This window comes from Oncorhynchus keta, unplaced genomic scaffold, assembly GCF_023373465.1.
Source record: "Oncorhynchus keta strain PuntledgeMale-10-30-2019 unplaced genomic scaffold, Oket_V2 Un_scaffold_29839_pilon_pilon, whole genome shotgun sequence".
Taxonomy (NCBI): Eukaryota; Metazoa; Chordata; class Actinopteri; order Salmoniformes; family Salmonidae; genus Oncorhynchus; species Oncorhynchus keta.
The window spans coordinates 453928-477888 of NW_026290908.1; the positions used below are offsets into that span (position 1 = coordinate 453928).

The window sequence follows — 23961 nt, forward strand, 5'->3', positions numbered from 1 at the left end:
GTGTGTGTGTGTGTGTGTGTGTGTGTGTGTGTGTGTGTGTGTGTGTGTGTGTGTGTGTGTGTGTGTGTGCGTGTGTGTGTGTGTGCGTGCGTGTGTGCGTGTGTACACTGCATACACCACGGCCCATCAGTGTTGGTTTCACAACTCAGTACAGAATAACACAAACCAGAAGTGTCAAAGCGACGTTTGTTAATGACCTATAATTGCATTACACTTCACAAACATTCAGTACAGCATTCTCCACAATAAAAAGAATAAACAGTTTGGCACCTGTACAATGTCAACACTCAGCGCAAGGAAAAACATTAGATTCATAGAAGAACAGAGAAACATGCCTAAGTTCCTAAGTAGAACTCAGAATTGAGTGGAACACAAAACAGTTTGTTCTATATCCTGTCCCTGACTACCAAAGACCAAATGAACATCACAATGAGTTCAGACACCATCCATAATACATGTCAGACCCAGCCATCAGTTATCATGTATAATGAAAACAGAACTGCAGCTCTACAATATCAAGGTATACAATACTACAACAAAGTTCATGAAAACAGTGCTGACAAAATCCACATGACATACCACGGTTGATAGGTAACTCATGGTTGATAGCTAACTCATGGTTGATAGGTAACTCATGGTTGACAGGTAATGGTTGATAGGTAACCCATGGTTGATAGGTAACTCATGGTTGACAGGTAATGGTTGATAGGTAACTCATGGTTGATAGGTAACTCATGGTTGACAGGGAACTCATGGTTGATAGGTAACTCATGGTTGATAGGTAACTCATGGTTGAGAGCGTCTGCTAAATGACTTAAATGTAATGTAAATGTAACTCATGGTTGATAGGTAACTCATGGTTGACAGGGAACTAACTCATGGTTGATAGGTAACTCATGGTTGATAGGTAACTCATGGTTGATAGGTAACTCATGGTTGACAGGGAACTCATGGTTGATAGGTAACTCATGGTTGATAGGTAACTCATGGTTGACAGGGAACTCATGGTTGATAGGTAACTCATGGTTGATAGGTAACTCATGGTTGATAGGTAACTCATGGTTGACAGGGAACTCATGGTTGATAGGTAACTCATGGTTGAGAGCGTCTGCTAAATGACTTAAATGTAATGTAAATGTAACTCATGGTTGATAGGTAACTCATGGTTGATAGGTAACTCATGGTTGACAGGAACTCATGGTTGATAGGTAACTCATGGTTGATAGGTAACTCATGGTTGATAGGTAACTCATGGTTGATAGGTAACTCATGGTTGATAGGTAACTCATGGTTGATAGGTAACTCATGGTTGACAGGTAATGGTTGATAGGTAACTCATGGTTGATAGGTAACTCATGGTTGACAGGTAATGGTTGATAGGTAACTCATGGTTGACAGGGAACTGGTTGACAGGTAATGGTTGATAGGTAACTCATGGTTGATAGGTAACTCATGGTTGACAGGTAACCCATGGTTGATAGGTAACTCATGGTTGATAGGTAACTCATGGTTGATAGGTAACTCATGGTTGACAGGAACTCATGGTTGATAGGTAACTCATGGTTGAGAGCGTCTGCTAAATGACTTAAATGTAATGTAAATGTAACTCATGGTTGATAGGTAACTCATGGTTGATAGGTAACTCATGGTTGACAGGAACTCATGGTTGATAGGTAACTCATGGTTGATAGGTAACTCATGGTTGACAGGTAATGGTTGATAGGTAACTCATGGTTGATAGGTAACTCATGGTTGACAGGTAATGGTTGATAGGTAACTCATGGTTGACAGGGAACTCATGGTTGATAGGTAACTCATGGTTGAGAGCGTCTGCTAAATTACTTAAATGTAATGTAAATGTAACTCATGGTTGATAGGTAACTCATGGTTGATAGGTAACTCATGGTTGACAGGGAACTCATGGTTGATAGGTAACTCATGGTTGATAGGTAACTCATGGTTGATAGGTAACTCATGGTTGATAGGTAACTCATGGTTGATAGGTAACTCATGGTTGACAGGTAATGGTTGATAGGTAACTCATGGTTGACAGGTAATGGTTGATAGGTAACTCATGGTTGACAGGTAATGGTTGATAGGTAACTCATGGTTGATAGGTAACTCATGGTTGAGAGCGTCTGCTAAATGACTTAAATGTAATGTAAATGTAACTCATGGTTGATAGGTAACTCATGGTTGACAGGAACTAACTCATGGTTGATAGGTAACTCATGGTTGATAGGTAACTCATGGTTGACAGGGAACTCATGGTTGATAGGTAACTCATGGTTGATAGGTAACTCATGGTTGACAGGGAACTCATGGTTGATAGGTAACTCATGGTTGATAGGTAACTCATGGTTGATAGGTAACACATGGTTGACAGGGAACTCATGGTTGATAGGTAACTCATGGTTGAGAGCGGCTAAATGACTTAAATGTAATGGTAACTCATGGTTGATAGGTAACTCATGGTTGATAGGTAACTCATGGTTGACAGGAACTCATGGTTGATAGGTAACTCATGGTTGATAGGTAACTCATGGTTGATAGGTAACTCATGGTTGATAGGTAACTCTTGGTTGATAGGTAATTCATGGTTGATAGGTAACTCATGGTTGACAGGTAATGGTTGATAGGTAACTCATGGTTGATAGGTAACTCATGGTTGACAGGTAATGGTTGATAGGTAACTCATGGTTGATAGGTAACTGGTTGACAGGTAATGGTTGATAGGTAACTCATGGTTGATAGGTAACTCATGGTTGACAGGTAACCCATGGTTGATAGGTAACTCATGGTTGATAGGTAACTCATGGTTGATAGGTAACTCATGGTTGACAGGGAACTCATGGTTGATAGGTAACTCATGGTTGAGAGCGTCTGCTAAATGACTTAAATGTAATGTAAATGTAACTCATGGTTGATAGGTAACTCATGGTTGACAGGTAATGGTTGATAGGTAACTCATGGTTGATAGGTAACTCATGGTTGACAGGTAATGGTTGATAGGTAACTCATGGTTGATAGGTAACTCATGGTTGACAGGTAATGGTTGATAGGTAACTCATGGTTGACAGGGAACTCATGGTTGATAGGTAACTCATGGTTGAGAGCGTCTGCTAAATTACTTAAATGTAATGTAAATGTAACTCATGGTTGATAGGTAACTCATGGTTGATAGGTAACTCATGGTTGACAGGGAACTCATGGTTGATAGGTAACTCATGGTTGATAGGTAACTCATGGTTGACAGGTAATGGTTGATAGGTAACTCATGGTTGATAGGTAACTCATGGTTGACAGGTAATGGTTGATAGGTAACTCATGGTTGACAGGGAACTCATGGTTGATAGGTAACTCATGGTTGAGAGCGTCTGCTAAATGACTTAAATGTAATGTAAATGTAACTCATGGTTGATAGGTAACTCATGGTTGATAGGTAACTCATGGTTGATAGGTAACTCATGGTTGATAGGTAACTCATGGTTGATAGGTAACTCATGGTTGATAGGTAACTCATGGTTGACAGGTAATGGTTGATAGGTAACTCATGGTTGACAGGTAATGGTTGATAGGTAACTCATGGTTGATAGGTAACTCATGGTTGACAGGTAATGGTTGATAGGTAACTCATGGTTGATAGGTAACTCATGGTTGACAGGGAACTCATGGTTGATAGGTAACTCATGGTTGACAGGGAACTCATGGTTGATAGGTAACTCATGGTTGATAGGTAACTCATGGTTGATAGGTAACTCATGGTTGATAGGTAACTCATGGTTGATAGGTAACTCATGGTTGACAGGTAATGGTTGATAGGTAACTCATGGTTGATAGGTAACTCATGGTTGACAGGTAATGGTTGATAGGTAACTCATGGTTGATAGGTAACTCATGGTTGACAGGTAATGGTTGATAGGTAACTCATGGTTGATAGGTAACTCATGGTTGATAGGTAACTCATGGTTGACAGGGAACTCATGGTTGATAGGTAACTCATGGTTGATAGGTAACTCATGGTTGAGAGCGTCTGCTAAATTACTTAAATGTAATGTAAATGTAACTCATGGTTGATAGGTAACTCATGGTTGATAGGTAACTCATGGTTGATAGGTAACTCATGGTTGACAGGAACTCATGGTTGATAGGTAACTCATGGTTGATAGGTAACTCATGGTTGACAGGTAATGGTTGATAGGTAACTCATGGTTGACAGGTAATGGTTGATAGGTAACTCATGGTTGATAGGTAACTCATGGTTGATAGGTAACTCATGGTTGATAGGTAACTCATGGTTGATAGGTAATGGTTGATAGGTAACTCATGGTTGATAGGTAACTCATGGTTGATAGGTAACTCATGGTTGATAGGTAACTCATGGTTGATAGGTAACTCATGGTTGATAGGTAACTCATGGTTGATAGGTAACTCATGGTTGATAGGTAACTCATGGTTGATAGGTAACTCATGGTTGATAGGTAACTCATGGTTGATAGGTAACTCATGGTTGAGAGCGTCTGCTAAATTACTTAAATGTAATGTAAATGTAACTCATGGTTGATAGGTAACTCATGGTTGACAGGGAACTCATGGTTGATAGGTAACTCATGGTTGATAGGTAACTCATGGTTGACAGGTAATGGTTGATAGGTAACTCATGGTTGACAGGTAATGGTTGATAGGTAACTCATGGTTGATAGGTAACTCATGGTTGATAGGTAACTCATGGTTGATAGGTAACTCATGGTTGATAGGTAACTCATGGTTGACAGGTAATGGTTGATAGGTAACTCATGGTTGATAGGTAACTCATGGTTGATAGGTAACTCATGGTTGATAGGTAACTCATGGTTGATAGGTAACTCATGGTTGAGAGCGTCTGCTAAATGACTTAAATGTAATGTAAATGTAACTCATGGTTGATAGGTAACTCATGGTTGATAGGTAACTCATGGTTGACAGGGAACTCATGGTTGATAGGTAACTCATGGTTGATAGGTAACTCATGGTTGAGAGCGTCTGCTAAATGACTTAAATGTAATGTAAATGTAACTCATGGTTGATAGGTAACTCATGGTTGATAGGTAACTCATGGTTGACAGGGAACTCATGGTTGATAGGTAACTCATGGTTGATAGGTAACTCATGGTTGATAGGTAACTCATGGTTGATAGGTAACTCATGGTTGATAGGTAACTCATGGTTGACAGGGAACTCATGGTTGATAGGTAACTCATGGTTGATAGGTAACTCATGGTTGAGAGCGTCTGCTAAATTACTTAAATGTAATGTAAATGTAACTCATGGTTGATAGGTAACTCATGGTTGATAGGTAACTCATGGTTGACAGGGAACTCATGGTTGATAGGTAACTCATGGTTGATAGGTAACTCATGGTTGATAGGTAACTCATGGTTGATAGGTAACTCATGGTTGACAGGTAATGGTTGATAGGTAACTCATGGTTGATAGGTAACTCATGGTTGACAGGGAACTCATGGTTGATAGGTAACTCATGGTTGATAGGTAACTCATGGTTGAGAGCGTCTGCTAAATGACTTAAATGTAATGTAAATGTAACTCATGGTTGATAGGTAACTCATGGTTGATAGGGAACTCATGGTTGATAGGTAACTCATGGTTGATAGGTAACTCATGGTTGATAGGTAATGGATGGTTGATAGGTAACTCATGGTTGACAGGTAATGGTTGATAGGTAACTCATGGTTGATAGCTCATGGTTGATAGGTAACTCATGGTTGATAGGTAACTCATGGTTGATAGGTAACTCATGGTTGACAGGAACTCATGGTTGATAGGTAACTCATGGTTGACAGGTAACTCATGGTTGACAGGTAATGGTTGATAGGTAACTCATGGTTGATAGGTAACTCATGGTTGATAGGTAACTCATGGTTGACAGGAACTCATGGTTGATAGGTAACTCATGGTTGATAGGTAACTCATGGTTGACAGGTAATGGTTGATAGGTAACTCATGGTTGATAGGTAACTCATGGTTGACAGGAACTCATGGTTGATAGGTAACTCATGGTTGATAGGTAACTCATGGTTGACAGGTAATGGTTGAAGGTAACTCATGGTTGATAGGTAACTCATGGTTGACAGGTAATGGTTGATAGGTAACTCATGGTTGATAGGTAACTCATGGTTGACAGGTAATGGTTGATAGGTAACTCATGGTTGATAGGTAACTCATGGTTGATAGGTAACTCATGGTTCAGGGAACTCATGGTTGATAGGTAACTCATGGTTGATAGGTAACTCATGGTTGACAGGTAATGGTTGATAGGTAACTCATGGTTGACAGGTAATGGTTGATAGGTAACTCATGGTTGATAGGTAACTCATGGTTGATAGGTAACTCATGGTTGACAGGTAACTCATGGTTGATAGGTAACTCATGGTTGATAGGTAACTCATGGTTGATAGGTAACTCATGGTTGAGAGCGTCTGCTAAATGACTTAAATGTAATGTAAATGTAACTCATGGTTGATAGGTAACTCATGGTTGATAGGTAACTCATGGTTGACAGGGAACTCATGGTTGATAGGTAACTCATGGTTGAGAGCGTCTGCTAAATGACTTAAATGTAATGTAAATGTAACTCATGGTTGATAGGTAACTCATGGTTGATAGGTAACTCATGGTTGATAGGTAACTCATGGTTGATAGGTAACTCATGGTTGATAGGTAACTCATGGTTGATAGGTAACTCATGGTTGATAGGTAACTCATGGTTGATATGGTTGTAACTCATGGTTGATAGGTAACTCATGGTTGACAGGGAACTCATGGTTGATAGGTAACTCATGGTTGATATGTAACTCATGGTTGAGAGCGTCTGCTAAATTACTTAAATGTAATGTAAATGTAACTCATGGTTGATAGGTAACTCATGGTTGATAGGTAACTCATGGTTGACAGGTAACTCATGGTTGATAGGTAACTCATGGTTGATAGGTAACTCATGGTTGATAGGTAACTCATGGTTGATAGGTAACTCATGGTTGACAGGTAATGGTTGATAGGTAACTCATGGTTGATAGGTAACTCATGGTTGACAGGGAACTCATGGTTGATAGGTAACTCATGGTTGATAGGTAACTCATGGTTGATAGGTAACTCATGGTTGATAGGTAACTCATGGTTGACAGGGAACTCATGGTTGATAGGTAACTCATGGTTGATAGGTAACTCATGGTTGAGAGCGTCTGCTAAATGACTTAAATGTAATGTAAATGTAACTCATGGTTGATAGGTAACTCATGGTTGATAGGTAACTCATGGTTGATAGGTAACTCATGGTTGATAGGTAACTCATGGTTGATAGGTAACTCATGGTTGATAGGTAACTCATGGTTGATAGGTAACTCATGGTTGATAGGTAACTCACTTGAGTAGTGAGAAACATAAATACCCTATAGACTCCTCCTTGAACATGTTGTATTTCTATATTGGCATATCCATAGACATACATATTGAAATATACAGGAAACACAAACACTTTGTCCTTCTCTCTCTCTCTCTCTCTCTCCCTCTCTCCACCCCACTCTCTGCCTCCCTCTCTCCCTCCCTCCCTTCTCTCTCTCTCTCTCTTTCCGTCTCATTCTCTCTCCCCGTCTCTCTCTCTTTCTCCCTATCTTCACCCCACTCTCTGCCTCCCTCTCCCCTCTCCCCCCTCTCTCTCACGCGCACTCTCTCCCTCTCTCCACCCCACTCTCGGCCTCCCTCTCCCCCTCTCTCCACCCCCCCTCTCTCACACACTCTCTCCACCCCACTCTCTGCCTCCCTCTCTCCCTCCCTCCCTTCTCTCTCTCTCTCTCTCTTTCCGTCTCATTCTCTCTCCCCGTCTCTCTCTCTTTCTCCCTCTCTTCACCCCACTCTCTGCCTCCCTCTCCCCCCTCTCTCTCCCTCTCTCTCCATTCCCCCTCTCTCACACACTCTCTCCACCCCACTCTCTGCCTCCCTCTCCCTCTCCCCCTCTCTCTCTCACGCGCTCTCTCTCCCTCCACCTTAAGTATCCACGTGTGAGCAGAATTTTCTCCAGCATTTGGATATGAAGCAACTCTATGAAAAAAATACTTATATACTTAAACAAGACTTACATACATTCAACTATGACAGATAAAACTGAGGCAAAACCAAGGTCATTTTATGTGCCAGACATAAACTCCCACAGAGGGACTAAACCCTAGTCTAGACAGAAGGGAGAAGACCGCTGGACAGGGAAATACACTGACAGGAAATGAACATTCTAATGGGTGGTCCATCTTGTACTACTGTAACATAGTTATAAATAAGTAGCCATCAATGACCATGCAAATTCAAACCACAGACAACAACACATGATAACACATTCAATGCTAATTGCTGTAAAAGAAAACAATTGTAACTGTACACTGTATAAAAAAATCCACTGTGACGTTTAGTTACTTGTCTTGTCATAAAGAGAGACATAAAGAGCCTGCCAATCTTAATACATAATCCAGTGCTTAAGGTTCATGTACATTAGGTTTCCTTTGTCCTTTACAGAATGGAAGTAATTATATCACCAGAAGGCCCAACAAGTTAATTGCACAGGTTGTTGTAGAGTCTCAGGCTCTTGGGTCAGAAGTTGTTGTAGAGTCTCAGGCTCTTGGGTCAGAGGTTTTTGTACAGTCGTAGGCCCTTCAGTCCACAGGATGAAATGGCAAGATTGATTCCTTACACTAAAACCCTTAAGGTAGTGTAGGTAGTGTCCATTCCTTACACTAAAACCCTTAAGGTAGTGTAGGTAGTGTCCATTCCTTTACACAGGTGTCTCTAGTTAAGTGCCTATTCCGTCCTCGTGAAGTTAAAGTGGATCTGTTGAAGGTAACTGTATTGACCAGATCAAGAGGCTGAGTAGTGCCCCCTATAAACGTTCATGTACTTTTTCACCATCATCCAATTGCTGTGAAGGCTACAGCCAAGAAGTTTGAGAAAATGTTCTAGAATATGGTGGGAAAAGAGTTCCAAATGGTCTGCAGCCATTTCAACTGAAAGTTTAACTGCCACTGTGTAACTGTACAGACCCAAGACCCGCGACTTCCGACCTTCAGCCTCAGGCAAACGGGTTGTCCGACCGGAGTATGGTGGGTGTCACCGTCTCGACGTCGTGGTAGCTGTTCTTGCCGTTCATGTGTTCGGTGTGCCCGTCGATGCTGTAGCAGCGATGCACCTCCGTCAGGGATGACGCCACGTATGAGGCTGAGCGGAAGACATCTGCGTGGGCAAAGTTACTGCCAAACTGGATCCTCTGCTGGTTCCAGTGCCTTCGCAAAACACCTTGGACCTGGAAGGAAGAAAGTCCCATCGGACAACAGTTTACATTGCTTCAACGTGACACCTTATCAAAGTCATTATGGTTGCATCAGCTTTCAACGTGACACCTTATCAAAGTCATTATGGTTGCATCAGCTTTCAACGTGACACCTTATCAAAGTCATTATGGTTGCATCAGCTTTCAACGTGACACCTTATCAAAGTCATTATGGTTGCATCAGCTTTCAACGTGACACCTTATCAAAGTCATTATGGTTGCATCAGCTTTCAACGTGATACCTTATCAAAGTCATTATGGTTGCATCAGCTTTCAACGTGACACCTTATCAAAGTCATTACGGTTGCATCAGCTTTCAACGTGACACCTTATCAAAGTCATTATGGTTGCATCAGCTTTCAACGTGACACCTTATCAAAGTCATTATGGTTGCATCAGCTTTCAACGTGACACCTTATCAAAGTCATTATGGTTGCATCAGCTTTCAACGTGACACCTTATCAAAGTCATTATGGTTGCATCAGCTTTCAACGTGACACCTTATCAAAGTCATTATGGTTGCATCAGCTTTCAACGTGACACCTTATCAAAGTCATTATGGTTGCATCAGCTCAGCTTTCTGACGGAGAGTTAGTTCAGAATGACGTAATATCCCGCTGAAGTCTTACCTCCCCATTGAAGAAGCAGAAGATGGTGGCAACCAGGAGACCCTGAGGATAGAAAGAGGATACTTCAACACAAGGAAGATAACACTAACCAGCTTGGGACACTACTCTAACTTAACTTCTAGAGTTGACTTACAAGTTCTAGAACGTCTCTAGAGTTCTAGAAATTTGAGAATGTTCTAGAGTTGTCCTACCTGGTAGTGCATGAGGATGTTCATAATATAGTCGTAGATCTCCAAGGCGAAGCGCCCCTGGGGTTTGTAGGGGAACAAGACAAACTGGATGCCCAGGAGAGGGACCAGGATCAGGGTGGCTCTCACAGCCTTCATGTAGAGGCTAGATTCAGCTTGATGGGTCACCTAGAATACAATACAACTTTATTAGTCCATTTGTTACAGCAAATAGAGGAAATTATCTTCTGCTTGTTGGTGGATTACCTTCAGTTTGGTGATGAGGACACGCACAATGTTTAACAGGAAGAACAGATTCACCTGGAGAGAGAGGGGAAGGGAGGGATAGAGAAGGGGGTAGGAGGGAGGGTGAGGGAGGGGGAGAAGAGACAGAGAGAGACAGAGAGAGAGAGAGAGAGAGAGAGAGAGAGAGAGAGAGAGAGAGACACACACACACAGAGAGAGAGAGAGAGAGAGAGAGAGAGAGAGAGAGACAGAGAGAGAGAGAGAGAGAGAGAGAGAGAGAGAGAGACAGAGAGAGAGAGAGAGAGAGAGAGAGACAGAGAGAGAGAGAGAGAGAGAGAGAGAGAGACAGAGACACACACACACAGAGAGACAGAGAGAGAGAGGACAGAGAGAGAGAGAGAGAGAGAGACAGAGAGAGAGAGAGAGAGAGAGAGACAGAGAGTGAGAGACAGAGAGAGAGAGAGCCAGAGAGAGAGAGAGACACACACACAGAGAGACAGAGAGAGAGAGGGACAGAGAGAGAGAGAGAGAGAGAGAGAGAGAGAGAGAGAGAGAGAGAGAGAGAGAGGGAGAGAGAGAGAGAGCCAGAGAGAGAGAGAGACACACAGAGAGACAGAGAGACAGAGAGAGAGGAAGAGAGACAGAGAGACAGAGAGAGAGGAAGAGAGACAGAGAGAGAGAGAGATTTTGGAAATAAGCCAATGTGTCCAATGAGTCCAGCCAGAGACATGTCCATTATGTCCAAAGTAAATGTACTTAAAATCCCACCCAGAGTATGAAGGAGACCTGAGGTTGATGACTGTTCTGTTTACAGTGATCACACAAGGGGAAGAACAGGGATGGTCATAAACGTTAGTTAATGTACTTGGAATTGTGTCTTAAAGAAGGGCTCACCAGCAGGGCAGCACAGATGGGACCATGGATAATGTAGAGGAGGGAAGTGTTGGAGCTGATCCAACAACTGTGGAGGAGAGAGGGACATGCCAAGAGATATTTGACTCATGTGGACAACATGGCTTATCCAGGAATTACTGTATGTGGCAGAGAATGGCATACTTATCAAAGACCAGAGAGAAAGATATCAAAATACTTACTTATCATTGTAGTAGTAGCTTCGTGCTATTGCATGTATCAATGCAGGTATGAGTGGAAATCCTGGGAGATTATGCAATAATTGATTTTAATGGATGACATAATGGACAAACAACTGTAATTCAACATGAAATGAACCTCTAGAAACGTCCCTTAAAAAGGCAAGCGTTGTTTAATCGTGTAATAGTTAGTGAATGGTTTCATTAGTTAATAGTTTTGTCGTAACTTCACGTACCCCATCCAAGCAGGTAGTACCACATGAGGTGTTGTTTCTCGGCGAACACAGCCACGACGATGAGTGTGTGCAGGTAGATGCCCTCACACAGCATCCAGAAGTAGTTACAGCCAAACAGGTACAGGTGAATAAACATGATCACCTTACAGCTCACCTGGTGGGGGGTGGGGTAGCAGAACTAGTATCAGCTTGGAATATCCCCTGTCAGTGTCAACCAACAGTCTATGGTTGAGTAGACATTTTTGTCTGCTGAGCTTGGAAATGCTTTGCTCATTATTTACATCCTAAGTTAATTCTGTTCTTGTGAAACAGGTTGGGACCTTTAATATATAAACCTTTTATATATTTACACGTTTAATATACACTACCGTTCAAATGTTTGGGGTCACTTAGAAATGTCCTTGTTTTTGAAAGAAAAGCTACTTTTTTTGTCCATTAAAATAACATCAAATTGATCAGAAATACAGTGGTTAGTGTTGTAAATGACTATTGTAGCTGGAAACAGCTGATTTGTTGTGGAATATCTTCATAGACCTACAGAGGCCCATTATCTGCAACCATCACTCCTGTGTTCCAATGGCACGTTGTGTTAGCTAATCCAAGTTTATCATTTTAAAAGGCTAATTGATCATTAGAAAACCCTTTTTCAATTACGTTTTCACAGCTGAAAACTGTTGTGCTGATTAAGGAAGCAATAAAACTGGCCTTCTTTAGACTAGTTGAGTATCTGGAGCATCAGCATTTGTGGGTTCGATTACAGGCTCAAAATGTCTAGAAACAAAGACCTTTCTTCTGAAACTCGTCAGTCTATTCTTGTTCTGAGTAATGAAGGCTATTCCATGTGAGAAATTGCCAAGAAACTGAAGATCTCGTACAATGCTGTGTACTAGTGCAAACTGGCTCTAACCAGAATAGAAAGAGGAGTGGGAGGCCCAGGTGCACAACTGAGCAAGAGGACAAGTACATTAGAATATCTAGTTTGAGAAACAGACACCTCACAAATCCTCAACTGGCAGCTTCAATAAATAGTACCCGCAAAACACCAGTCTCAGCGCCAACAGTGAAGAGATGACTCTGGAATGCTGGCCTTCTAGGCCAATGAGTAAGTGTGTCCAAACTAGAGGTTGACCGATTAATCGGAATGGCCGATTAATTAGGGCCGATATCAAGTTTTCATAGCAATCGGAAATCTGTATTTTTGGGCGCCGATTAAAAAATATTTTTATTTTGTTATACCTTTATTTAACTAGGCAAGTCAGTTAAGAACACATTCTTATTTTCAATGACGGCCTAGGAACAGTGGGTTAACTGCCTTGTTCAGGGGCAGAACAACAGATTTTCACCTTGTCAGCTCGGTGGATCCAATCTTGCTTACAGTTAACTAGTCCAACGCATTAACGACCTGCCTCTCTCTCGTTGCACTCCACAACGCTGCCTGTTACGCGAATGCAGTAAGCCAAGGTAAGTTGCTAGCTAGCATTAAACTTATCTTATAAAAAATAATCAATCATAATCACTAGTTAACTATACATGGTTGATGATATTACTAGATATTCTCTAGCGTGTCCTGTGTTGCATATAATCTGACTGAGCATACAAGCATACAAGTATCTAAGTATCTGACTGAGCGGTGGTAGGCAGAAGCAGGCGCGTAAACATTCATTCAAACAGCACTTTCGTGCGTTTTTCCAGCAGCTCTTCGTTGTGCGTCAAGCATTGCGCTGTTTATGACTTCAAGCCTATCAACTCCCGAGATAAGGCTGGTGTAATCGAAGTGAAATGGCTAGCTAGTTAGCGTGCGCTAATAGTGTTTCAAACGTCACTCGCTCTGAGCCTTCTAGTAGTTGTTCCCCTTGCTCTGCATGGGTAACGCTGCTTCGATGGTGGCTGTTGTCGTTGTGTTGCTAGTTCGAGCCCAGGGAGGAGCGAGGAGAGGGACGGAAGTTATACTGTTACACTGGCAATACTAAAGTGCCTATAAGAACATCCAATAGTCAAAGGTTAGTTAAATACAAATGGTAGAGGGAAATAGTCCTAACTACAACCTAAAAATTCTTACCTGGGAATATTGAAGACTCATGTTAAAAGGAACTACCAGCTTTCATATGTTCTCATGTTCTGAGCAAGGAACTGAAACGTTAGCTTTCTTACATGGCACATATTGCACTTTTACTTCCTTCTCCAACACTTTGTTTTTGCATTATTTAAACCAAATTGAACATGTTTCATTATTTACTTGAGGATAAATTGATTTTATTGATGTATTATATTAAGTTAAAATAAGTGTTCATTCAGTATTGTTGTAATTGTCATTATTACAAATAAATAAATAAAAATGGTCTGATTAATCGGTTTCGGCTTTTTTGGTCCTCCAATAATCGGCATCGGTATTGAAAAATCATAATCGGTCGACCTCAAGTCCAAACCTTTGACTGGTACTGTATAATTAGTGTTGCTTTGCATACTGACAGGGTTGTACTGTACTAGTCCCTGGTTGTTAGTCATCATACTGACAGGGTTGTACTGTACTAGTCCCTGGTTGTTAGTCATCATACTGACAGGGTTGTACTGTACTAGTCCCTGGTTGTTAGTCATCATACTGACAGGGTTGCTCTGCACTAGTCCCTGGTTGTTAGTCATCATACTGACAGGGTTGTACTAGTCCCTGGTTGTTAGTCATCATACTGACAGGGTTGTACTGTACTAGTCCCTGGTTGTTAGTCATCATACTGACAGGGTTGTACTAGTCCCTGGTTGTTAGTCATCATACTGACAGGGTTGTACTGTACTAGTCCCTGGTTGTTAGTCATCATACTGACAGGGTTGTACTGTACTAGTCCCTGGTTGTTAGTCATCATACTGACAGGGTTGTACTGTACTAGTCCCTGGTTGTTAGTCATCATACTCACAGGGTTGCTCTGCACTAGTCCCTGGTTGTTAGTCATCATACTCACAGGGTTGTTCTGCACTAGTCCCTGGTTGTTAGTCATCATACTGACAGGGTTGCTCTGCACTAGTCCCTGGTTGTTAGTCATCATACTGACAGGGTTGTACTAGTCCCTGGTTGTTAGTCATCATACCGACAGGGTTGTACTGTACTAGTCCCTGGTTGTTAGTCATCATACTGACAGGATTGCTCTGCACTAGTCCCTGGTTGTTAGTCATCATACTCACAGGGTTGCTCTGCACTAGTCCCTGGTTGTTAGTCATCATACTGACAGGGTTGTACTAGTCCCTGGTTGTTAGTCATCATACTGACAGGGTTGTACTAGTCCCTGGTTGTTAGTCATCATACTGACAGGGTTGCTCTGCACTAGTCCCTGGTTGATAGTCATCATACTCACAGGGTTGCTCTGCACTAGTCCCTGGTTGTTAGTCATCATACTGACAGGGTTGCTCTGCACTAGTCCCTGGTTGTTAGTCATTATACTGACAGGGTTGCTCTGCACTAGTCCCTGGTTGTTAGTCATCATACTCACAGGGTTGCTCTGCACTAGTCCCTGGTTGTTAGTCATCATACTCACAGGGTTGCTCTGCACTAGTCCCTGGTTGTTAGTCATCATACTCACAGGGTTGCTCTGCACTAGTCCCTGGTTGTTAGTCATCATACTCACAGGGTTGCTCTGCACTAGTCCCTGGTTGTTAGCCACCGCTGTCAACCAGATGATGGTGATGACCGAGTTCAACACAAAAGAAAAAAAAAGGTTTTTGTGGAGCGTTATCCTCTGGCAGCTTAGACTCCTGGTAGGGAAAGAAAGAAAATATCCTTATGTTGAATGGACAACAATGGAAGGGGATCAATGTACCATCTTTATCGAGTTAAAACTCCCTACAACTCCTTATAATTACACTCTCCCAACATAATTTATGACGCTTGTGTCGTTAATGCCTCCTTGTGAGTAGGCCAGTATGAATGAGTTTTTCCTCCTTCTTTCCATAGAAAATCATTCAATTATTCAATCTAACGTAAGAAAAACACCAGTTTGATTTCACACAAGTGAAATCAGAAGACTTGGAGTTACATTGTGTTGTTTAAGTGTTCCCTTTATTTTTTTGAGCAGTGTATTTCTATATAATTTAAAACAGTAGTGGGGAATGCTCTAAGTGAAGATTGTGTTAGTTTTTTATGATCATGTTTTGTAATTTAGTATTTTATTGGGTTTGGTGTTGATATGTGTGTTTATATTGTGCAGGGCTCATTTGAAAAAGACACTTAGTCTCAATATGACACCATGTTAAAATAAAGGTTAATAAAATAAAATATATAACAGGAGCATACTTATGGGCTAACAGAGTAACTTACTTGAAATGGAAAAATATTCCCAATGAGAAGAACAATGACGTTAGCGACAGTCCATGTCCAATCAGAACCAGGTAGTAGAGATTCATCGCTGTCTGAGAAAGAATACACCATGTCAACATGTATTACAATATAATATCCACAACAACATAACTACATTAAAAAGCTTATCAAAAGGTCACTTGTCTTACCACTCTTCCTGCACTGGTGTATGCCGTACATTTGGTGTAGTTTGTCCATGTCCTGTTGCTCTCCGGGTGTAGAAACCAATTACCCGTTTCACTGCACACTTTGGACGCCATTTCTGGGGATTAGAAACAGAAGGTGAGTGATGTAGTGCATCAACCAACGTGAGTCAACAGAAGAGTGGACAGGTGTGACACCTGCTCATCTCAGCAATCAACACAGCATTCATTCAAAAAGACCGATGTCCATTCATGGGAATAACTTTCATCCCTTTATCCATACTAAAATGAACGTTGAAAACAGAAAAGGACATTTCTCGAAAAGCCTAACAGAGAATAGCCAGGCTGACTCGTACATTACCTTATACAGTCATACAATAATCTCTGTTCAATGTTGTTGGGTTGGAGAGACCAGCCAGATTGCAAAATACAGACCTGCTGTGTCAAAGTCTTGGAAGTAGTCTGGACAGTGTTGGTTTGTAGTGAAGCCTGCCTCTGTGTCCTCCCAGCACAGCCAGCCATCCCACGTCCTGTTACAAACTGGCCCTGAGTGAAGGGACACAACAACACAGGCAGTTTAAAGGGATACTTCGGGATTTTGGCAATGAGCATGCTAGCAGATACCCATAGTCATCGCGCTAACGCTAGTTAGCATTGGCTCGCGAAACTACCTCTAACTTCCTTCATACTGCACACATAATAATGGTATCCACAAGTTCATCTGACTCTAGGGAAATAGATTTAGCCAAAATCCGGAAGTATCCCTTTAAGCAAACCTTTAAGTTGAAACTGAAACTAGGAGGTCAGTTCCTTAGAAGGTGCTATTCACTGGGGTTAGGACCATTTCAGTTAAGACTGAAGATTATTTCAAATTCAAATGGAATATGCTAAGAGTAAATTGAAATACTCTACCATGCAAATCATGAGATTGAAATTGAACAAATGAGCTACCCTATTACAACCTGCACCACACCAACCTTAAGGGACCCTTACCTATTTTGTTGTGTTTGTCGTTTTTCATGATCTTCTGATAGCACTCAAACTGAGCAGTGACTATGGTGTTCCTGGTGACACCGATGTCGTGGTAGACGTTCTGGGTATGGTGCTGCTGGGAGTCATTCCCCTCAGGGCTCGCCAACACGCACAGCTGTGAAAAAAATGGCTATCACTCAGAGGAAACGATACACTCACGGACAGGTAAGGAGATGATCATAGAGTATTTTAGAGTATCAGACCAAATCAAGAGAGTGAAAGTGTGGATTTGAGAGTTAAATATGATCATGTTTTAACGACTTTCAAGAACAACCATATTCACTCTGCATGCCACAGTGAGTTTATAAAAGGCATATCGAGGACAAAGGGTAAATGACTTCACAACTTGGGTGAGTATATTACCTCAGTGACAGAACACAGCAACAGAAGTGAGAATATGCCGTGAGCATCCATCCTGGCTCTGCTGTCAACGGGTCCTGGAGGAGAGATAGACACAGGTCAGCAGGTCTGTGAACGGTGGAAGGGGTTTTACTGAGAGGAAAATGTCACTCCCAGCCAAGCGAACTGCTATCTACGGCTCAGAGCCAAGACTGCTTGCAATAATCCCCCTATCGGTCTCCGAGAGAAACAGGGAGAAGAGGGGGAGAGATCCCAGTCATAATAATACACTAAAACAAGTTTTTTTCAAGAAGACCTTTATAGATGGATCTAGATGAACCATTCATATGATTGAATGCTATGTCACTCATATGATAAATTAATTACATTATTATCAATGACATTGTCACTTATATGAATGTTATGTCCAGGGGCGCAACTTTCACTGTGGACGAGGGGGACATGCCCCCCCACACATTCTGAAATTGCATGTCCCCCCAGTTTTACCGTTGGAATGTGATACAAAACGAGGCAACAGTCTGCATCAGGCCCATGCGTAAAAAAAATATTAATATCCCCCCTCACACACTTCTAAAACCAAAGTTGCACCCCTGGTTATGTCACCACTGACATAGCCAACTACCTTATCACATCCATGTCAGTAAACAAGATGTCTGAGTCCATTTCCAAATACACTTGTTTTGGTTTGAAAGCATTAAAGAGACACGTGTTGATGTGATGAAGCCATCAATCACACAGAACTGAACCCAGAAACGGCCCCTTTGATCCTTTCCTCAATAATAAATCACACATGGAGGTGCAGCCCAATAGCATCTGTGAAGAGAACAGCACCAACTGACAAATATACTACCCGTAAACCTAAGATACCGTACATAGCGAGTAGTGGGTAATATAAATCTTCTATCACATACATTCAGGTCCAGAACTATTCGGACATTGACCAAGTTATTATTATTTTAACTGTCAACCAAAGTTGAAATCAATTCATGAATATAACCTGAAAGGGCAGATTTTCAGCTTTAATTTGAGGGTATTTACCTCCAAATCGGGTGAATGGTGTAGAAATGACAGCACTTTATATATGTGACCCCATTTTAAGGGACCAAAAGTCATTGGAAATTGGCTGCTCAGCTGTTCCATGGCTAGCTGTGTGTTATTCCCTCATTCGTTCATTTATAAGTAATCAGATGAAAGATCGAGAGTTGATTTCAAGTGTGTCATTTGCATTTGGACTCTGTTGCTGTTAACCCTCAACATGAAGTCTGTCACTGCCAGTGAAGCAAGCCATCATGAGGCTGACATTTCAAAACAAACCCATCAGCGAGAGAGCAAAAACATGAGGTGTGGCCAAATCAACTATTTGGTACATTCTGAAGAAGAAAGAACACACTGGTGAGCTCAGGAACACCAAAAGGCCCGGAAGACCACGGATAACAACTGTGATGGATGACAGAATAATTATTTCCCTGGTGAAAAGAAACCCCTTCACAACAGTTGTCCAGATCAAGAACACTCCACAGGAGGTAGGTGTATCTGTGTCAAAGTCAACAATCAAGAGAAAACTTCACCAGAGTAAATACAGACGGTTTAGCACAAGATGTAAACCACTGGCAAGCCTCAAAAACAGGAAGACCAGATTAGAGTTTGCCAAATAACATCTAAGAAAACCTGTACGGTTCTGGACAACATCCTATGGACAGATGAGACAAATATCAACTTGTACCAGACGGCTGGAAAGAGAAGAGTACGCAGAAGGGAAGGAACTGCTCATGATCCGAAGCATACCACCTCATCTGTGAATCATGGTGGGGGGGGTGTTATGGCCATATATGGCTGCCAATGGAATTGGTTCCCTTGTAATTCAGATTCAGCTAAATGCTTCAAAACTCATTGGACGTCGCTTCACAGTGCAGATGGATAATGACCCGAAGCATACTGCGAAAGCAACCCAATGCTTTTTTAAGGCAAAGAAGTGGAATGTTCTGCAATGGCCAAGTCAATCACCTGACCTGAATCCAATTGAGCATGCACTTCCCTTGCAGAGACAAAACTGAAGGCAAAATGCCCCAAGAACAAGCAGGAACTGAAGACAGCTGCAGTAAAGGCCTGACGGAGCATCACCAGAGAAGAAACCCAGCATCTGGTGATGTCTATGGGTTACACACTTCAGGCAGTTATTGACTGCAAAAGATTTTTTTAAACTCACAATTTAATTTATGATTATGTTAGTTTGTCCAATGACTTTGAGCCCCTAAAATTGGGGGGTCGCATATGAAAAGTGCTGTCATTTCTACACCGTTCACCCGATTTGGAGGTAAATACCCTCAAATTAAAGCTGAAAGTCTGCACTTTCAGCTCACATTCATTATTTAATTTCAATTTAATTTATTTTCAACTCCAATATGCTGTGTTTCCTTCCAAATCCATTGTGGTGGCGTACGGAGCCAAAATGATAATAACTTGGTCAATGTCCAAATATGTATATAAATCCACAGGGATCTGGGCTACTCAAACTCCCACCGCTGGACATTAATGCATTAGCTATCTTTTTCTAAAACAAAAACAGAGCTAGCGACGGTCGTTCCCCAAACATGCAGCGTCAGGTTTAAACCATCAGCTTGGCAATAAGACAAAAGCACTTCTCTTCTCTGAAGCCAAGCAGAATAACAGCAGGCCCAACCATGATAACCTTGTGCCCTTCCTGAAGCACCAGGGAGGAACACCAGGGAGGGGCCTGAGAGACATGTCAGGGTTTCCTCTCCAAGCTTTCCTGGGTCATAACATGAAGGGTTGAGTCGGCCAACACCCCAAAGGTTCTACAGTACCAAATTAATGGAATTCATGAGGGGGTGAGGAGAGAGAGAGCTTGGCAGAACCAAGGAAACATGGAGGTATTTACCCACCTCCCCCTACCATCCTCTCTCTCTCCTTCTCTTCTCCCTGTCTCTCTCTATCCCTCTCACTCTTTCTCCCCCCTCTCCTTCTCACTTTCCTGCAGTAGCCCCATCCCAGCCCTCCTAAATCAGGAAGCACTTGTCAACCCTCTGACAGTTTGTTTAACTTATGTCCTTCTCCAACACACCCCTGGAAATGTACCCAAACCTTTCCACTGTCCAAAACCCTAGTCACCACACAGTGCTTTCTCTCTTAAAGGGGCACTTCAGGGGCACCAAGCCCATTCCACTGTGTAGCTCAGACACCTGAAGATGAAAGTGTTGTTGCACTCGTTTTGTTACAGCATGCCCTGCAACCAGTGCTTGACTTGGACTGAAATAGGTGCCTGTACTGTTGATATTTAGATGCAGGAGCTCCAGAACACTTTTGAGCTAATATTCTATATGAAGAACTGGAGCTCAAGCAGTAGAAACGTTAAGGTGCCGGTACTCAGCTCCGGTGAGCTCCTGCCCAAGTCAAGCACTGTCTGCATCTGTATAGTATTGAAATAAGATAAACCTTTTGTCAGTGTGTGTGTGTGTGTGTGTGTGTGTGTGTGTGTGTGTGTGTGTGTGTGTGTGTGTGTGTGTGTGTGTGTGTGTGTGTGTGTGTGTGTGTGTGTGTGTGTACTCTCACATCTCATCTCTTTGGAATGGAATCTTTTCACATCAATGAATTGCAGCAAAACCAATCACCAATGTGTGTACATTTTACATGGTGCTGCTTCTGAAGTCAGAACCAAAGCCTTCTATCAATCTGTTTAGACTGACCATGGTGCTTTTGTAACCACGTAACCATGGCAATGAGACGTTTGCCAGCAGACATCTGCAGTCCAGACTATTTCGTAACAGGCAGTGTGCGCCATTCAGCAGGCATCAAGAAGTGGCTTCCAGACATACTCCAAACTGTCTGAATCTCCCTGACAACAGTTAGTGAAGGTTCTATTACCCTGAGAAGGACCAATGTCATCATAGAACTCAGTGAAGCTGCGCAACCAGCCAATATGTGGCATTGTAATGCTCAAAAGAAAGAACATTAAAATAACAAGATGACAAGTTGTTAGAAAAGCGATGTAACTTCTATAGTATCACCTTGTGTGTGAAGGATATAGCCGTTGATATGTGTTATTTCCTTTGTTCATATTGTCTCCCTGCCTTTCGTGAAGTTTTCTTTCTAGAAGTGCTTATATTCCTGCCGTGCTGCATCACACCATGTCCAGCCCTATCTATCTAAACCATATTATCCCTTAGCAGCATCATCATTTTCAAACTCCCTCTAACATAACAATGCAGATAACAACAACAACAACAACAACAACAGGGTATAGGAGTGGACGTAAACCGTGATGTTTAAACCACTGTTCTTCAGAGGCACTCTGCATGGTTGATCAAGCTTTATTAGCTCTTCACCCAATCTTAACAATCAACAATATACTATCACTTTATTATCATTAGGCCTATTTGTGTAGACAGCTTTATTCTGATCCACCTTGATAGCCTACCCAAACCCAATCAGAACCAATTCCAGAAAGAGACCAGAAATGATTCCAATCTGTCATTCTGCTGGACTGGAATTCAATAAAATGTGTTTTACCTTACTGAGAAATGTAGCCTTCAAATGAAAAGAAAATAGCGAATTCTGCTTTTCCCGACCCTTTTTCCAGAGTCCTAATAGTCCGGTTGTCCTAATGGTTCAATCCAGTGTGCGCTACGGTAAAAGCGAGCAGAGGAGCTCGAGCTTCAAATTGAAATTGATCCACTACAGTGGCATCCTGTGACATCATCACAAACCGCCTCTTCCTTCCGAGGGTCTCATCCCCTTTTGGACTGCTGATGTCAGAATGCCCTCAGTCTGGCTCTGATTTAGACTATTTTACATCTCTATATTCGTTGGGAGTGTCACATTTCGACTACAATTGAATTAGGCTGACCGACATTTTCCAAATTTGATAGGCCTATACACATTTTTTAAATGATCAAATAAGCTAAAAACGTCTTAAATATATATTGTTGAATGTAACCTAAAACATATACTTTACTTACTTGATCCATCTACCCATTTCTTTGACCAAAAATAAGCGCACACTTTTTTCTCCTTGCTTAAAGTCCAATACTGCCTCTCTGTGGGGTAAACATGGAACGGCAAGGGACACAAACACGCACATACTGTACAGACACTCTTAACACACACATTATTTGTTGTTGTATTGTTTGAATGTTATTTCATGTTGTATTTATATATCGTTGTATTTAACATTTGTGTGACTGTTTTTTAAATGCATTGCATTTTTTACCCCTGGAGGAGTAGCTGCTGCTTCTGCAAAAGTTCATGGGGATCCAAATAAACAAGTTGAGCCACATTAGTTGACTTCCATGTTTCTCTCTGAATGTTCAATAATGTTGCATCCTCCTGAACAAACCCCAGGTTTAAAATCGTAATTATAAACTGGGTTGTTTGAGCCCTGAATGCTGATTTTACCTTCATTTAACTAGGCAAGTCAGCTAAGAACAAATTCTAATTTTCAATGACAGCCTAGGAACAGTGGGTTAACTGCCTTGTTCAGGGGCAGAACAACAGATGTGTACCTTGTCAGCTAGGGGATTTGAACTTGCAAACTTTTGGTTACTAGTTCAATGTGCTAACCACTAGGCTATGCTGCCACACCTGATTGGCTGACAGCCGTGGTATATCAGACCGTATAACACGAGTATGACAAAACATGTCTTTTTACTGCTCTAATTACAGTGGTAACCAGTTTCTAATAGCAATTAAAGCACCTCAGGGGTTTGCGGTATGTTGGCCAACCTCCGTGCCTTAGTGCTGAATTATAATGTAGTTATAGAGGGTATCCATAAGACAGGATTTTTGTTAGATACAGATATTGGAACTGGCAAGGAAAAAAGACAACTTGAAATCACTGAAAGCTGATGTGAATATTTGTTTGTACAGTATCCTTGCTTTCAATTGGCACTACTTCAAGTAGCCTAAATCAATTCCACTCACTGAACCATCTGTAGCCTACACAGAATTTGATTTACCATGACACTGAATCAAAATCCACTGCAGAAAGGTAACCTATTTCATGGTCTGCCAGTCATTGTAGAGAGTCATTTCCTGAACCCAGACACAGCTTTGATCAATTTTGACCCATTTAATTCTCGGGATGAAAATGTACAAATTAACAAGTGGCATTACATGTCACTCCAAGGGGTCTTTGAGTCTAAAGGCAATAAAAAAATCCTTAACTTGTGTGAAGCCTACTTAAGCAAAGGGATTGTAATGCAAAAGGAACTGAGAGAATGATTAGTGAAGCTCTGATGGTGTTTCTGGTGTTTCTAAGGATAAGAGACAAACTCATTAGCTCTCTTATGGGATAACTCAGATTAAAGCATAACATGAACGTTTCATATTTAT

At 41.7% G+C, this 23961-nt stretch overlaps 1 protein-coding gene across 1 annotated transcript; it reads right to left on the reverse strand.

Annotated features, from left to right (window-relative positions):
- Positions 1-8001: 8001 nt before the first annotated feature.
- LOC118380485 (calcitonin gene-related peptide type 1 receptor-like) lies at positions 8002-22305 on the reverse strand. The gene is made up of 14 exons (XM_052515679.1): positions 22141-22305; positions 17617-17690; positions 17215-17368; positions 16657-16767; positions 16228-16340; positions 16040-16131; positions 15351-15477; positions 11737-11890; positions 11504-11564; positions 11304-11370; positions 10431-10484; positions 10188-10352; positions 9997-10038; positions 8002-9340 (listed from the first exon to the last, which is right to left on the reverse strand). Exons 2-14 carry the CDS (start codon positions 17665-17667, stop codon positions 9110-9112), a joined length of 1422 nt encoding a protein of 473 aa, XP_052371639.1. The 5' UTR covers positions 17668-17690; positions 22141-22305; the 3' UTR covers positions 8002-9109.
- Positions 22306-23961: the final 1656 nt, after the last annotated feature.